At 44.2% G+C, this 18,022-nt stretch overlaps 1 protein-coding gene across 2 annotated transcripts in view; it reads right to left on the bottom strand.

The window, feature by feature from the left end:
• GSK3B (glycogen synthase kinase 3 beta) overlaps positions 1–10,772 on the bottom strand; it is a 58,795-nt gene extending 48,023 nt beyond the window's left edge. The window contains exon 1 of one of the 2 annotated variants that reach the window (XM_035140437.2): positions 9,310–10,772. In XM_035140437.2, coding sequence (XP_034996328.1) covers positions 9,310–9,397 — 88 coding nt within the window. In that variant the 5' untranslated portion in view covers positions 9,398–10,772. The remainder of the gene's footprint in view (positions 1–9,309) is intronic. The other variant, XM_035140439.2, reaches the window with a different exon arrangement.
• Between the last annotated feature and the right edge of the window lie 7,250 nt (positions 10,773–18,022).

Here is an 18,022-nt window from a genome sequence, read left to right as displayed (position 1 = left end):
ACAAATCCCATTTGATGGCTTCTGTTGTGACCATGTTAACCTAATAATCCAAACAGCTATCACATTATTTCTCACTTTCTCTCCCACCCACCCCATATATGAAGCTGCCTTTTATCAAGTCTGACCAGCAACCCATCTGCTCAATACTGCCTATTCCAGTGATGTCCACGGCATCTGGAGGTATCATGTTGGCTTACAACCATTATCCATGATCACTGGCCATGGTGGGTAGAGCCAATGGGTTGTAATCCAAAACACCTGGGGGGGGGCATGTTGGCTTTCCCTGGCCTACTTTGTCTGGCAGTGATTTTTAATGGCCACAGGCAGAAATCTTTCCTATCACCTGCTGTCTAATCTTTTTAACCAAAGACGTCAAGGACCAAAACTGAGAAGCATGCAGTGTATGCACTCTCTAACACTGAGCGTCCCCATTCTTCCAACCCTTATTGTATTGATTTAAAAAATTGTTCTTAACATGATCTTATGCATGTTTGCTCCAAAGTAATTATTACAGACTTCAGTGGTACTTATGCCCAAGGAAGTGGAGAGAATGGAATATCAAAGTTGACTCAACTGCATCTTCCAAGTGCTGTTCGCCCACGTGCACAATGAAGAAGCAAGAGTGAGGCCAGGAATATGCATTGCACAGCATGTCTTAAAACACATCTAAACAACAAAAAGTGAGTACTCTGCTGGAAAGAGTCTACTTTTTCATACCTCAAATACAAAATTAGAGTAAGCAGAGAGATGTCACCATAAAATCAGAACTTTTGCAGTCAACTATTCCAAGGGAAAACCAAGTACCGTGTTTCTCATATTATAAGACACGTCTTATATTTATTTTTTCCTCAAAAAAACACACTATGGCTTATTTTCAAGGGATGTCTTATTTTTTTCCTCCTCCTCCTGCCGCGACCGGCATTGCTGCTGCGCCTATCACTATGTCTTATTTTCGGGGTATGGCTTATATTCCTTGAATGCTTAAAAATCCTGCTATGGCTTATTTTATGGGTATGTCTTAAAATATGAGAAACAGGGTATTCAACAGCTAAGTGAGCATCCTCAGGGGCATTTCACCTACTTTTGTATTTTCTTTCTGTCAATCTGGCCTTGAGGTAAGGGAGAAATTGAGACTGCCTGGCCAAGGGTTCTCGGGGAAGACAGCAAGAGTTAAAGCGAGCCACCCCTTCTAGAAACAATAATCCCAGAATCTGTTTCTCTCCTGTGACTCAACTGATTTAGAATGAAATACTGTAATTCACATCCCTGCAACCACCATTTAAGACAAAAGGAAACTTGCAGGCAGTTGCAGGTGGCAGAAATGCAGGAGTAACTGTCACAAGGAGATAACAGGAAATAGAAATAGAATAGAGTAGAATTATGGTTGGATGGGCAAATAAAGAGATTTTTAAAAGGTTTCTTTGAGAGACAGGACTGATTTTGGAAGCAGAAGGTAAGACCTATGGTAGCTGTATCAATGAAAAGTCCAAGAGAATAGAGGCCGCCTTCTTATGTAGCCTTAGGTGGCAGTTAAGCCCAAAAAAACATGACAGGACTTTCTTCTAAGTAAACATTCATAAGTTTGGGCTGAAAACAAGAGACCAACAGTTTGCTTACTTTGACTGCAGAAATACAGATCACACACAGATAGGAGAAAACACTTTTAAGACCTCGAGATAGCACACTTTCAGGGACTGCCTCATTGGTCATCAAGACCAGACCCTACATGGCTATTTATCTTAATGACTTGAAGGATTTAAGAGTCATGAGACAATCAAGAGGAGGCAACCAGGCTAGTGACAATTGGGCAGAGATGTGTGGCACTCCTTGCAATGTCTCCTAATGTGAGAACAATAATCTAAAAGTGACCGGTTTAAAAGCGGAAACAGTAATGTCTATCTCAAGTTAAGACACAGGAGAAAAATCTATTTTCACACACATTCAGTGTGAAAAAGAGTGCAAAGAAATCTTGAATTATTATTATTATTATTATTATTATTAATTGAATTTATATACTGCCCTATACCTGGAGGTCTCAGGGCAGTTAACAGAAAATATCAACATAAAATGAATGATAGTATTATAATACTGTATATAAAACAGGTATGAGTAAGAAAATACTGGTAATTTAATGTAGAGTGTATGAAGACTCAGAGATTCAATTGGATCAACATGGAAATTACATTACTGAAGAGACATTATGACTTTATGCATTGAAAACTGCTCATCCCTACCAATTACATGAACATGTTGAATAGTGACATTTCATGTGGTTTTCATTCCTCTTTTTGTAACAATGAGTGTAGTGGCAGCATTTACAGGCCACAAGGCTTATTACACAGTCCTAGTTGTAACCTCCACTGAACACAATGGCCAGAATTGGATTATTTCTATCATATATTGCTGAAATATGAATGAGAATTCTGGACATGCATGCAACCACTTTACCATTCCATTTGTGGAAGACAACAAACAAATTAGGACGTTTCCAGTTAACTATGGTTTCCTATTTTGCCAAAGTCGGGGCTGCCTTTGAAGACTGTTCAGAAACTGCAATGGGCGCAGAATCTGGCTCTGACCAGACAGCCTGAATATGTAACACCAGTTCTAGCACAACTGCACGGGCTTCTAATTAGTTTCCAGGATCAATACAAGATGCTAGTATTGACCTGCTAACACTTATGCAGCACAGGACCCCAATACCTCAAGGCCACCTCTCCTCACATGAACTAACACAGACTCTACGCCAGGGTTTCCAAAACTAAGGCGTGCGAGGCTCACTTATGCGCCCCCCCAGTGACCCCCGCCGCTGCGTCATTTCTGGTGCACTTCTGGGTTGGATGAGTGCTGGAAATAGTTTGTGCGCATGCGCAAGCGTTGTTTCCGGCGCACTTCTGAGTCGGAGGCGCGTGCACATGTTCACAAGCTACTTTCGGCGCTCCTCCAACCCGGAAGTGCGCTGGAAACAGCGTGTGCACATGCGTATGGGCGCATGCTCCCCGCCCTCTGTGCAATTGGTGCTGCGGGCACCGGCCCAAAGCCGGGTAAGTTCGGGGACCCCTGCTCTACGCTCATATTCTACGGCCCTTCTCCCTGTGTCTTGTCCGAGGGAAGTGAAGAGGGTAGCAACATGGGAACTGGGCTTCTTAACAGTTGCTTCCCATTTACAGAACACTCTCCCCAGGGAAGCATACCTCGTGCTATCATTACCCATATTTAGGCATCGGGCAAAAAAACTCTTTTCCATTGGGCTTTTGACTTTTAATTATCTGTGCCCCCCCTTCAGTGGATTGGATGTCTTACTCCTTAGCTTTTACAGTGGTACCTCTGTTTATGAACACAATTGGTTCCGGAAGTCTGTTCATAAACTGAAGCGTTCATAAACTGAAGCGAACTTTCCCATTGAAAGTAATGGAAAGTGGATTAATCCGTTCCAGATGGTCCGCGGAGTACTTAAACTGAAGCGTTCATAAACTGAAGCGAACTTTCCCATTGAAAGTAATGGAAAGTAGATTAATCCGTTCCAGGTGGGTCCGCGGCGTTCGTAAACCAAAAATTCATAAACCGAAGTGTTCATAAACCGAGGTTCCACTGTACTCCATTTCAGTTGTACGTTGCTTTTAATTTATGCTTTAAGTTGCTTTGAGTTACCGGTACTTTTTGTTTTTTAAAAAGTGACCCATAAGTTCAAATCAAAATAACAGGCTTTCTAACAAGGTGGATGGATGCACAACCATAAGGCTCCTTCATATGCATTCATAAGCAGAGATGTGAGACTATCCAAACATAGCCATTGGATGTTGCTTTCAAGTAAACATGCATAGGATTGCTCTGCATTGCCTTTGTGGTAAGCTGCACTCCCACATTTATGAATAGCTTTTCTGCTACAGAAAAGAACATCATCCACAATATAAAATAATATACTATCAGTACATACAGTATTTTTAAGACAATCCATTTTATGCCAAATCATTATCAGAAATGGCAAAAACAGCTAATTAAATGCATATTGCACATAGGAGAAATGGATCTAATTCCCTTGGTTTATTGACAGACAAAAGGACACTTTTAATTTATTAACAGAATATATGCTGATTTGTTTCTGCAAACTTAATTTTAAAACATTTAAGCCTTTCTGTTACCAAATATTTATCTAAAAAAAAATAGTGGCACCAAATCAGATTTAGACTGACTCGAGTTCTTTTGAGATTGCTTCCTTTGATTGACTCCTTGTTTGTAAGATTTTAAAACTACAAGCACTTTATATTTGTTCAGATTTTTTGTATGTAGATTGGCTTTTACTTCATAATGTGGGGACTCATATAGACTGCTCAGGATTCACTTAAAACTTTATGCCAGACATAGAATCTTAGCCACAGAATTTGGATAGTTGATTCTGGATATGTGAATTATGCAAACTTTCAGATCTATCATTTGGTAGGAATTAACAGTAGTTTTGTATGTATTTTGTGACTTGGTATTACTATTATTCTTAATGATCCTGGGTATTAGGGCCATGTGAATTCTAAATATCAGAACCATCTTAAATACACAATTGCATTGTTTGGTCTGACATTAATTTGAGGTTCAAATCAACACACACAACTGCCACTCACCTTAGGAAACATGCTTCCAACTAAAACCTAAGTGATCTGGTTGAAGACTCAAAAAGGAAACTTATTTTGATTCAGTCATACAGTGACTACAAAGAAATCTTGAATGGTAATCCACATTTTATGTCTTGTATTGCTGAGAACATAAACTGATATCTTGCTGACTGTTTGTATAAAGCCTAAGAGGTAATAAGAATTTTACAGAGAAGATCCATGGTACATGGAAAGTCATTACCTGCTATACTGTATAAATCTCATCAAGGAAAACTGAGAACAACTAACTGATGAAGTGGTAAAGAAGAATATGTAGGAACCAGATATATCAAAAATAAGGACCAAGGCAGATCTGCCTCAGGGTGGCTAGGGAAGGATTGCCTATGCATTGACACCAGTAAAGTCCTGCAACAAAAATGCTGCAGTGTTGAGTGCTTCTGTTCAGCCATTCCATTCTGCCACTCCATCATGTCCCACAGCCAGTTCACATTCTGCACTCAATTATTTGAGGGCTTTTCCCCACTTCATGGGAGGGGTTGGAAGGGACTAGACACACAGATGTCCGATCCCAACTAAAAGCTTGGATTTCTAGATTGATATCTATGGGCAGTTCTCCCATAGACATTTAAAAATAGCTTCTTATTGTGAACCAGGAAATGACCTACCCAAACAATGAGACTGTTTTCTATAGCCGTTATTTATTTAGAACCATCGAACTAGAAGAGACCTCAAAGGTCATCTGGTCCAAATCCCTGCTGGTGCAGGAAAACCCGTTGGTACAGCATACATCTTTGTGTTTCTTCCTTGATCCTCCTTTTCCAGTCATTCCATTCCCCTTCCCACCCATGTTTTCCTTCTCTATGGTCAGTCAGCATTCCATGGGCACTGAGCAAGCACAACTCACTGGGCTGTTTTTTTGAGGGGGGATACACAAGTACTCAATCTCAGCTAATGCATTGGATTTCTTCATTTAATTTATCTCTGCACAGCTCTCAAATCCAGTTTTCAAATTTCCCTCACTCCTCAAGTCAGCCAGCAATTCCATAGACATTGAGCATCTTCAGTCTTCATTAGACTGTTTTGAGAGGGGCAGAAGGGATAAGGCTTTTTCCTAAAGATTTGTTTATACTTCTGCAAACCTTCGTTTCCCCAAATCTTCTGTGTTGTCATTTTGGCTATGTAAGCAGCAGCAGTCAAAGAACAGAATTGTAACTAAAATATAGGATTATGGCACAAATGAAAGTTAATTTCCTCATTCTTAAACAAGAACTGAAATATAAAGGCACAGGTCAAACCATGCTATGCTTTGATCAGCCTAGTAGGTGACTGAGTAAGTGGATGTTCCCCTCTTTAGAACTAAATGCAAATATCAAAAGGCGGAGTAGTCAAATTTCACCTGAAGACAGAGCTAGATATATCCAGGGCCCCCTTATTATCTGGTGTCAAAAGTGATATAAAGTGGTACTCTTTTCTACCTCAAAAACCACTGATTTCTGCATGGGGTGAAATCAATTAGTAACAGCCAGATCCACTAAATCTGTTAGCCAATAGGTTTAAGCAGATTAAGACCCTCCAATGCCACCTCAATGTGAGTGTGCTCCCAAGTCTCTAGGTGCTTCCAAGTTCTTCTAGATAAAAGGCACTAAAATATAATAGAGAAATAACCTTAAACTCAGAGAGTAAAGTCAGACTCACTAGGAAACTCAACAATACACAAATCCCATTCTACTTTAAATTAAAATACCACTAAAATTTGTGGTGTCCACTAATAACTGAATTACTTGATTAAACATTACAGTCCAGGTTATCACTTCGATTAATCTTTTTTGAAAAAACAACTTTGAAAAATGTGTCATAGATGAATCACATAGCAATTTTTTTAAAAAATTATATTAAAACAAGTGCTTATAAAATTCCATGTGGCAATTTAAAGAGGCATCCATCACAATCTGGGCCGCTCAAATAGTTTAAAATTCTTTCTTATTAATAGAACTATTCATTTGTTGATATGCTTACTAAGTATCATTATTTTGGGGGGGGGGCATCAATGGATGGCATCTCTTTACCACAAGGATGGGGAACCACTCCAGACTGCTGAACCAGATTGTTATTCTCCCCGCCTCACCCCCTCTGCACAGGCCAGGTTTAGCATGTGGCTCACCTGTCAATTACCTGACATCGTAATAAAATGAAGTGACCTTTTTTTGCCTGCTATTTTGCACACCACTTTGAGCAGGGCTTCTGAAAATATGACAATTGGCTGATTGTTGGATCTTCCAAAACCCAGTTCAAAGCACCACAGAAAATAGCACTTTAGAAGTCTTCAGAAGCCACACTGAAACTGCTAGCTTGCCCTGCACTGTGAAAGAGCCTTGGCAAGCACTGCCAATTAGCTAATCAGTAATGCCTGCAAGCACCCCTTCTGCCAAGCCCTGCCCTTACCTGCCCCAGACCTGACATCATACATGACATCAGGTTAGGGCAGGTGGACATGGCTTAGTTGAAATAGCCTGATGGGCCAAATGGGAAGACCTGGCAGGCATTATTAGACCCACAGACCAAAGGTTTCCCACTACTGCTCTATCACAGTCTCTTCTCCCAACCTACCAGAATTGCAGAACACACAACCAGGACAAGAATTATGGCAAGGAAGGTTATACACCCCGATCCTGATTTACTGTGATGAGATATACAGGGAACCTCATGTTTGCCTTATGTATAGTTTTACCCAGAGAATTTTAATACAGCACTGTGAAATTTAAAACAATATTGAAAATCAATATGTAACTTACGATGCAATCTAGGAGTTGGAAACCTGTGACCTTCCAGATGTTGTTGGATTTTGTAAACCACTTAGAGGTTTTATTTATAACCAAGCAGTATATAAATTCTGTTAAATACATTCCGATTCAAATCAGCCGCAGCCATCATGGCTGTTGCCAGGGATGATGGGAGGTGTAGTTCAGTAACATTATGTAGGGCCACAAGTTCTCCATCTCTCTTAGATGTGTCTAACTCAAATAGGGTTTACTTCTGAATAGACACATACAGTTCAGGATTGACTGTTACTGTCATGTTGTTCTAGGATTCCAAATAAATAATATAGCAACTCTAAAATACCAACATCACAGCTCTCTGCAAACTGATTAATAATAGTTTTAAAAATATGTGCAATTCTAAAATTAGTGGTCAACTAACATTTCTTCCAACAATACATCAAAACCGATCAAAGAATCGCCCACAGAATTATAAATGAACACTTCCAAGTCTCAATATGCTGTGTTGTCACAGATAAAAGTTATGTGGTCAACAAAGCTTAGATGAATGGGCTGCAAACTCTCAATGCTTTTTACATGAGAATAAGTAAAACACTGGCAATGTGTCTAGTATTTCTGAAATAAAGAGGTTTTGTAACACCAAAAGTATATTATCTAAAGCACCCAACATATGCCAATTATATTCTACATTTTTACAAGTACTACTGACACTCTAGGCATTAAATTAAGACTGTTTACAACCTGAACCCGTGGCCCAGGTCTTCATAACTCATAACCAATCAAACAAACAAAAAAACAAGAGCTTGATAAACATGTTGAGCTTGTTGCATGGTCCTTCAAGAACTGCAGGGCTGTCATGCACCTGGCAGCCCTGGTGAGCTTTTTTTGGCCTGGTTCTGAAGGCCTCCTCCTCCTCCTCAACATTCTTAAACATTTAATTGCTGTGACAAACATTTCAGAAATTAATGGATAAATATTCCATAAAATTTCTGCCAAACAATAATCCTTAATACAAGGCCATATTATTGCATAGTCAGATAAAATCCCAAGCAAGTGTTTTTAGGACTGCAGCCTTGGAGGTGGGGGGGAGAGACTTTTTCAGGTCCATAAAAAGGTAGCCAGATTAGAGTCTTGTTATAAAATCTATGTCCTACAATGGAGCTAACCACAAAGTCCTTTTAAATACGAGCTATATCCATAAATACAAGTTCTTTGAAAGCAGCTGGATTAAAACAAATTTGAAGCTCTATTTGTATTAAGTTTTACAATACCACACCCATTTTTATTTAAACGATTTGAGAACTGATTTTCACCAGGAATTTCCATTAGCTATATGCATAAAGAAATCAATCATTGTTCAGGTGTATGAAACAGTGGTGTATAAGATCAAATGGAACCACGGCCCTCACCATTAGAAGGCACCCCTCATAAAAAAGGCCTCATACTGCAAAAAATATATAATAAAACCTGAAATAGTATGAACAGAGTCGATCAACATCCAATCACTTCTTAAAGGTTGCGTGAACAAAGTAGATTCATCCTTGACAAAAGCCACTATGCAGATCCAAAGTATAATTACACAGATGTTTCTAGCAGAAGCATCAAGTACTGTAATACTTTAGGAGGAAATGCAGAGAATAAAAAGCTCGGTTTTTATTCTAAATGGAAGCCATAGGGTGGGCCTATTCAAAGTGTGTGTGGAGTGGGGGTGGGGAGAGGAGGGAGCAGAGAGAAAAGAAAGGAAGCTGCCTCATAAAGAGCCAGCCACAAGGCCTCATGGGTCTGACACTTCTTAAAAGGCAGCGCTATAATGGACCAAAAAGAATCAAAGGCATCCACTGAGAGATGCGATGTTTAATGAAGAGAGAGAACCACGTATAAGGGGTGTGGGGTGGTGGTGGCGATTTGTACAAATCAATACTTACGGCTAACTTTCATGCTGCCAAACGCCGAAGGCTGCTGCACCGGCTTGCAGCTTTCTGCAAAGGAGGTGGTTCTCGGCCGCCCTGACATGGTTCCTCGCCTTTCCACCCCCCGCTCTCGCCGGATCAACTCCCCTTCGCTCCTCTTCGCTCCGTTTCTTCCTCCTCAGGTGCCGAAAGGGAAGGATAAAGGCGGAGGGCGTACAGATCCAGGCTCTCCCTTCCACCAAAAAAAACCCACCCTTAAAAAATAAAGGGGGGCTCCCCCTCAAAGACTGTCTCTTCCCCCCCAAAGCCCTTTTTCGCCTTATCCTGAGAGGGCCGCCATCCTCTTCCTTTCCTGCAGCGGCGGCGCCGGGGCCCGCGGCGGCCCAACCCTGCACAATCCAGTCGCCGCCCCCCCGCCCACCGACGGCCCCTTTCCCGATGCGAGGGAAGAAGAGGAGCCGGGCTTTTTCCGGGGCGCTGCTCCTCCCGTCCTTCCTTAGTGGAAAATCAGTCACATGAGAAGGAGGCGGCGGCGGCGGCAGCAGAGAGAAAAAAGAGGTGCCCCCCCCTTTTCTCCCTCTTCTTTTCCTCCCCCCACCCCGGGGTGGGGGCGCTGGGGAGACACGGTAAAAAGGGCGGACTATTCCTCGCCCCCCTCCGACTGGCGGAGGAATACGAGATGCGAGGCGCCTAAGAGGCGGGAGATGTGGAGCCTGGTTCCGAAAAGGATCCGGCGCCAGCAAAATTCGGCGGGGCCGTGTGAGGAGAGGCGGTGGCGGCGTGTGAGGTGATGGCCTGACGACGAAGGGGCTCCTTCCTCCCTTTCCCTCAGTCGTTCTTTTTCTCCTCAGCGCGGGGACAAGCCAGGCCTGGCGCTTCTCCTCATAGCGCCCACAAGGCGGGCAAGTGGCGTCCGGAGGGGCGGCTCAGGCGGAGGGCGCTGCAGTGCGGTTGGCGGACAACGAGGGCGGCAGGGCTGTCCATGGCGCCGCTGCTGCTGCTACTGCTGCTGCTGGCGGCGGCGGCGGCGGCTCCTCCCGGCCCGGCCGGCTGAAGCGTTGGGTCGCGCTTGGCGCCGCCTTTTCGCCCGAGCTCCTTTGTCCGCTGCGCGCTCTGGGGCCGTTGCAGTTCCTCCTTCGCTATTTGTTCCGGCGGCGGCTTCCGTACTCTCTCTCTGGGCTGCTAGGGATAGCCGCGCTTACGCACCCTTACTAAGTGCCCTTCGAGAATGCTGAAACGAGCGTCCCGTTCCGTCGGACTCGAAAGGCGCCGCTGCGCTTTCTTCCATACTACACCAAAAAAGGGGGAGGAGGGAGGGGAAGAAGGAGCAGCAGCCTGCTAACGCTTACGCAACCCGGCTAAGTGTTCTCCGTGAATGCCAAACCGAATGGCCGAAGCTGTCTAGACCCGAAAGGAATCGGGGCTCCAATCAGCGAGAGCTGCGGCGGAAAGCCCTCCCTCCTGGCACTACATCGCCACCAATGAGCGATGGTGAAAGGAAACGTCCTCCGCTCCGCGAGTGCGGCCAATCACATACAAGCTATGAAAAGAACCAAAGGGTGTACCCGTCCCTTCACTTTCAGGATCCAATGGGAAGCCGCTGTCCCTAAATTGTCGCTGCAGCAGAGCCAATGAGACGAAAGGATGTTTCCCACGACAGTGGGACGGGCCCGGAGACCGTCTGATGCAAAATGGGTGGGACCTAAGGCAAGAGTTGCTACACCCTGCCCAGCTCGCTTCAGCGCAGAAGGGAAAGGAAAAAGCCTCGCCTAGTGAGCACGTCGCGCGGGGAGGGGGTTTGGGCGGAGACTTAATTTGGCTTGATTCAGATTGGTTCGCGCCTGAAGTACTGTTTTGTGATTGGGCGGCCGTGCTGAGGCGGCCTGGGAACACCAACCAGCTTCCTTTCCGGCCCGATGTTCGCCCAGATCTAGCATCTGACGCGTGCTTCCATTGGAGGAAGCTTCTTTGCTATAATGGGCGAGGGCGCGGCTTCACCTTTCTTTCTCGCCTAGCTCAGTTCTGAGATTGGGGGGGGGGGGGCAGTAGTTTCTTTTTTATGCGAAATGTCTTGGCGCCGCCCTTGAAACAGGCCGCAAATCGCAGCCGCATCCCAGGCGCTATGCAGTTTGAGGGCTTGGCAGGAGGAGAGAGGAGGGGCGACTGCGAGCTTCCGTCACCCTATACTCCTCAAAGGGACCAGGCAAATGCTTCCGAAAAAAAGATAATTATCATTAATAATAGAATTTGTATACCACCTTTCATCCGAAGATCGGCTCACAGCAAAATAAAAATACAGAATAAGAACAAAAAATAAACCCAGAACCACCTTTCCCACACAAGCACATTTAAAAGGACATACTGTATTATGTTAATCAGGGCTGGCCCTACCATGAGGCAGTGAGGCACTTTTCTCCAGCAGGTGCTGAGGGAGTGGAAGTGGCCAGAGCAACCAGCAGCATGTGACCTGCCCTGTACCCCCTATGCTAGCCTGCTGCCCTCACATGTGGAAAATGCTGTCCTTTCACCAGGCTTGTATATGTGCCTGGACGATTAAGTCTAGTCAAAGGTGACGGGTTGCGGCACTCATCTCACTTTCAGGCTGAGGGAGGAGGCGTTTGTCCACAGACAGCTTTCTGGGTCATGTGGCCAGCATGACTAAATGCTTCTGGCGCAACGGACACCATGATTGAAACCAGAGTGCATGGAAACACCATTTACCTTCCCACCATAGCAGTACCTATTTATCTACTTGCACTGGTGTACTTTGGAACTGCTAGGTTGGCAGGAGCTGGGACAGAGCAACGGGAGCTCACTCCACACGGATTCGAACCACCAACCTTCAAATCGGCAAGCCCAAGAGGCTCAGTGGTTTAGAGAACACAGTGCCACCTGCGTATACAGTATATACCATATGTACAGTAATGTGGAATCTGATGTAATGCAAGCTTAAAAGGTAAAGGGACCCCTGACCATTAGGTCCAGTCGCAGATGACTCTGGGGTTGCAGCGCTCATCTCGCGTTATTGGCCGAGGGAGCCGGTGTACAGCTTCCAGATCATGTGGCCAGCATGGCAAAGCCACTTCTGGCAAACCAGAGCAGCACACGGAAACACCGTTTACCTTCCCGCTTGGAGCAGTACCTCTTTATCTACTTGCACTTTGACATGCTTTCGAACTGCTAGGTTGGCAGGAGCTGGGACCGAGCAGCAGAAGCGCACCCCGTCACGGGGATTCTAACTGCCAACCTTCTGATCAGCAAGCCCTAGGCTCCGTGGTTTAACCCACAGTGCCACCTGTGTGGGTTAAACAGCGCCACAAGCTTACTCTAAAGCAAATCCCACTGATTAGAACTTACTCCCAAGTAACCTGGCTAGGATTGCAGTCTTATTCCTCCATAATGTACTGTTTACATTCTTTGCTTATGCCATTCATCTGGGTTACAAGTTTGGAACTACCCTTGCACACTTTACTGTGAAAAAGCTGAAGGCATTACTCAGTGTTTTTATAATATCCCTGATGGAGCTCTTGTAAACTAGCCATTCACTTTATGGATAACTGGTGGCTGTACAGTCTCTAAACTCCAGAGGCGAAGTTTAAACAGAGGTGAAACTAAGCTTTATTTCACCTGGGTCAAAGACCCAGTATGGCACTCTCCCACCACATTTGCATAATCACAAGCTGGGAGCCTCAATGGCACCCCTCTGCAAGTTTCACCCAGGGCAAAAAACCTGGCTGGACACCCCCTCCCCATAGCTACGACTCTGGGTTTAAACAATCTTACTGAAAAAAGTAGACTTACTAGCATGCAGCTAAAAGAAATATTAGGCTTCCTTAGGGAGCATGAAATACTTCTAAAATATTCTCACATTCATACAGTTAAATATTGGGGCCAGATTCAACTAATGAGTCCTTCTAGCGGAATTTCTAGCACAAGGATTTCTGCTAAGGCAACAGAAATTCTGGACGTATGGCAGCCCTAAACAGGAGAGACCCCCTGGAGCAAAATTGGAATATGGAGAGAAAGAGTGGCAGATGGAGGGAAAGGAAGTCCCTTTGAGCCATTGGAGATCCACTCATATGATGTTAGATGTCACTCTTAGAATACAACCAATTATTGTGAATAAAAAACCATGTCATGCTATTCTGTCACTTGATGCAGAGAGGGCATATGAGTACATTAAAGAAGCCTGCCTTTTAAAAATATTCAAAGTATAAAAAATTACCTGTGGCTTCTTCCAGTGTGCTTCACCAACTGCTCAAGTTATAGTCTGCAGTTGGATATGAATTCCTGATTTGGAAAGGAATCTGCCAGGGATTTTGTTTTTCTCCCCTTTTATCCACACTGTTAATTGATTCTGTTTGCAGAAACAAGGCCACAAAGGTTAAAGGCAGGGCTGGCCTGAGACATTTTGGCCCCTAAGATGGACCACAAAATGGCTTTCCCCCCCTCCCTGCCAGGGAGTGACAATCAACATTGGGAACAGGCAAGTAATAAAGACCTGCATCGGAATCTGCTGCTCTGAGGATCCTGCCACCTGAGGCAGTTGCCTCACCTTGTCTCATGAGTGGGTTGGTCTTGGTTAAAGGCCTTTTAATTACCGTAATCATACCTTTTATAAGCCATCTCCTTTCCAGTACAAAGAAGCACTTGGGAGCAAATATGACAACAACTTTGAGTTTCTTTCCATAAATAATTATGATAAACTCCATGTTTGAGGCTTTCAGGAATGGCTTAAGCTGAAGCCGTTGTTACTAATGAAAGTTAATGCTGTAGCATTCCCCGATCTGCCCCCTTCCCCCTTTGTTAACTGTGCATTTATGTTTCACAGGGTGCAAAAGAAGGGCTTTGCACCTTTATACAATATGCATGTGTGCTTGGGCCCAGGGTCTTTTGCCTCACCATCCCCACTACTCACTCCCTATTGCTACTCCACTTCAACAACAACAACAAAAGTGTCCCTGGATTCATTGAAAAAAATCTGGTAACCATACGCTAGTAATGTTGAGAGAATGCCAACAATTTAGCAAACTGGACATTTCCCATGTTTCTCAGGTATTGAATAGTTGCCGTTTTTCACCAAACTTGTCAGAACCTTGGGTACATCTAGGGATATTGAATCAGCATCATTGGTTCCTTCCAAAGTTTTCAGCACTCTTAGAATCTTTGTAACACCTGCTAAGAAAATGAGTTTTTTGTCACCTGGGAGACAGGCAAGAAGAAGCCTTTCAGTGCTTCATCCTATGGAAGACTGTCTGTCACTTAACATGAATCCTAAGGAGGATTTGCAATGCACTAAATAAATCAGAACAGGGCTATTAGATGGGAAAAGAGAGTCTAGATACTGAAATGTCACCAGTCATGGGCATACCCAGGATCAAAACTAGTGGGGCACACCAGCCACGCCCCCACCCCCAGCCACTTGATTGGCTGGCTGGCAATGACGTGGCCAGGATCCCCCCAGGAGGCGTGGTCAATGTCCACGTCCCCCAGAGGGAAAGGGGTCATTTTCCAGCCATTGCCAAGGTGGCACGCTTGTGCTTCTGCCTCACCCGCTCCTTTACCGGCAGCGGTGACTAAAACGAGGCAGCAGCAGTGAAGCTGCCTCCGTCGAGAGAAACCTGGACCTGGACCTGGGCTAACTTCAGCCCACACTCCTTCAAGTCACAGCGAGCACAGCACAGAAAGTGCTGCCCCACAATGCTCTGCACCACTTCATTTGTGCTGTGCTCGCTGTGACTTGAAGTAGTGTGGGCTGAAGTTAGCCCAGGTCCAGGTTTCCCTCGGCAGAGGCAGCTTCGCTGCCACTGCTGCCATTTTGCTTCAGCCGCACAGGCTGAGGCAGTGCACAGCTGGCAGTGTTCCTGTCTGTCGTGCTGTGCTCTCCCTTTTTTGCTTCTAGGGGGGCAGCTGCCCCCCCCTGCCCCATGCTGGTTACGCCCATGTCACCAGTATCTATGGAAAACATTTCACTATTGTAACAGAACCATTAGTTGGACTATTTAAGGGAACTAATGCACTGAAAACCGTGATAGCAACTCAGCTACAGCATTAGACTTTAGCAGCTTACAATATCATTTACCAACTGGGCTGTCGGCATGGGGATGCTGAATGATCTACCAGTCTCAGACTTAGCCCCTACTGAAGAAAGTAGTTGTCTGGTTGTTGGAACATCTGGAACATACCCCAGTGAATGCTTCCAGAATAAGAGTGCAGAGCAGGAATTCCTCCTGTCTAGGGTAATGCATTGTTTCTTAGGAGATACTGGGCTTTTTTAGACCAGACATATCAAATTAAGGATAGAGGATAGCTGTATTTTGTGAGGCATGTAAGTGGTTGTCCCTCCTTAGAAATTTCTGATGGAATTACATGACACACAACCTAGGATTTCCCAAAAGAAAACGTTTTTCAGTTCAATAGTTAATTAAGGTGGCCTTATCTGGAAAAGGTGGTCAAGCACTGCCCCTAACATATATCAGCAGTCTCCAGCAGAGCACACACACTTTTGAATCGGGACAGCTTCAGTCTTTTCCAGCCCCTATTTGGGGAAAAAAAGGTTCGTTCCTAATAGATGCTCATTCAAAAGTATACAGGCCTACAAAAAGTGAGTTGATCCTGTTAAGTGAGGAACTTAACAGCTGGTGTGTAGAAAACCCAAAGATCTATGGCAGTGGTGAGCAATTTCCTACTTCCTGATGGCCTGTCAGGACTCAGAGGTTGACCCACTGACCTATTTTTGGCAAGCCACACCCACATTTTCTACACCCAGTGTCCTATATATTGCAGCAGCTGCAAAAAAAAGTTCAAGCCATGGCTGCAAAGGAAGTCTCGGGAGCACTGGTTTGGCTTTTTTGGTCTTACCTGCTCTCCAAAACTGGAATTTAATATAGGTTTCTGGTTCGCATTAGCCCCTCAAAGACCTCCCTGCTAGGGTAGAGCTAAAAAAATTGGTTTCTGCAGGCTTATCACCCCCTAGAATTTAGCTCATGTATTATAAGTTTGCGGGACTTAGTTCCTAATGCACAGCGCCCTTACTTTAGTGTTAATACAAGGGGGCTTGTGAAGAAGGCGCAGCAGAGACTGTACTTTTTGAGAATTCTAAGGAAAAACCATCTTCCAGAAAAGCTGCTGCTTGCCTTCTATCACTGTGCCATACAGAGCGTGCTCACGTATGGTTTATGTGTGTGGTACAGAAGCTGTACTTCTCAGAATAGAGCAGGGCTGTGCAGAATTATTAAAACAGCAGAGAGCATTATTGGCTGCTCACTCTCCACCTTAGAACAAATCTGCACCACCAGGTGCCATAGAAAAGCACTAGACCAGTGGTTCCCAACAGGTGGTCCGGGGACCCCCAGGGGTCCGCGAGCTATGCCAGAGGGGTCCGCAAGATGCTATTAGAATAATTTTTATATATATATATATATATATATATATATATATATATATATATATATCGTATGATAACAGATTTTTTTGTTTTGGCCGCTTCCTGCATGAGCAGAGTCTAGCGCAAAACTAGAATTAGATAGAGGCAGTAGTTCTGCTGTATGCCGTTAGGTGGCGCTTTACAAACACTACTGTTTTGCAAAGAGGCAGCGCACGCATACTAACGCTCACCTCCCCAAGATGCTTTTTGCGCGTCGGCTTCATCTGTGCGCTACTGCGCAGGTACCCTGTCTTCTCCATTCCCCTCCCTCCTCCCTGGCGCACGCTGCCTCTTTGCAAAACAGTAGTGTTTGTCAACAAATCGTTGTTTTTCGCGGAAGCTACAGTTCGCGTAGTTAAAAATGGACCGTTGGTTAAAAAGTGGTTCATTAAAACGACAAAGGCCTACAGATGAAGAGGAAGATAATGCATTTGATGTTCAAGCAAGTAAGTCAGTGACTCTCGAACCGATCTTGTCAGTGTCCATTGAACCTAAATCGTAACTGTAAAAAACGTATAAATATACAATATAAAAAGACTCTTAATTTGGCTCTCACTTTTTAATTTTAGGATTAGGAATTAATGGGGGTCCTTGTCACAATAGCGGCTTGATGAGGGGTCCTCGAGAAAATTTTGTTGGGAACCCCTGCACTAGACATATCAAGAGATCCAGCGCACCCTGGTCACTGTTTCTTCGAGCTCCTGCCATCAGGACGGAGATACAGAACAATGCAGGCAAGAATGAGGCATTCTCAAGAATAGTTTCTTCTCTAGAGCGATTTTGGCCTTTAATGCAAAGTCTGGACTTTGAAGTCCTCTTATTTTACTTGTTATATTGTATCATATTGCATTGTTTTAATTAGTGTTTTGTAGTAATTTTGGATTATGTGGAATATCTGAGCTTTATCCGAGTGGATGTGGTAACCGAGTAATTTCGTTGTTCCCGCAAGGGGACAATGACAATAAAGATTATCTTATCTAATGCATTTAATGAATGAATGAATGGTGTTTACCTTCTAGTCTCTCAGATGTTTGTTACCTTGGCTCGCTGCTTCTTCACTAGGAATGAGATGCTTCAATAGCTGGGGCTCCGCTTATGGAATGAGCTTCTTCGCTAGGTTGTTCTAAATTTATAGAACTGGCTAGCTTCCCCCAAGTTGCTGCAGACAATTAGATCAGGAGGTTCTCATTTGGAAAAAATATCATCATGTACTAATGAAAGGAATGAGAAGCAAAGCCACTTTTGTTGGTAAACATGGAGAACTCAACCTGTTGCCTCATGACTCATTTTTTAATTGTAAGA

This window comes from Zootoca vivipara, chromosome 16 (assembly GCF_963506605.1).
Source record: "Zootoca vivipara chromosome 16, rZooViv1.1, whole genome shotgun sequence".
Lineage (NCBI taxonomy): Eukaryota > Metazoa > Chordata > Lepidosauria > Squamata > Lacertidae > Zootoca > Zootoca vivipara.
Note: the sequence above shows the minus strand (reverse complement) of the source record. Positions and strands in the feature narration are given on the sequence as shown.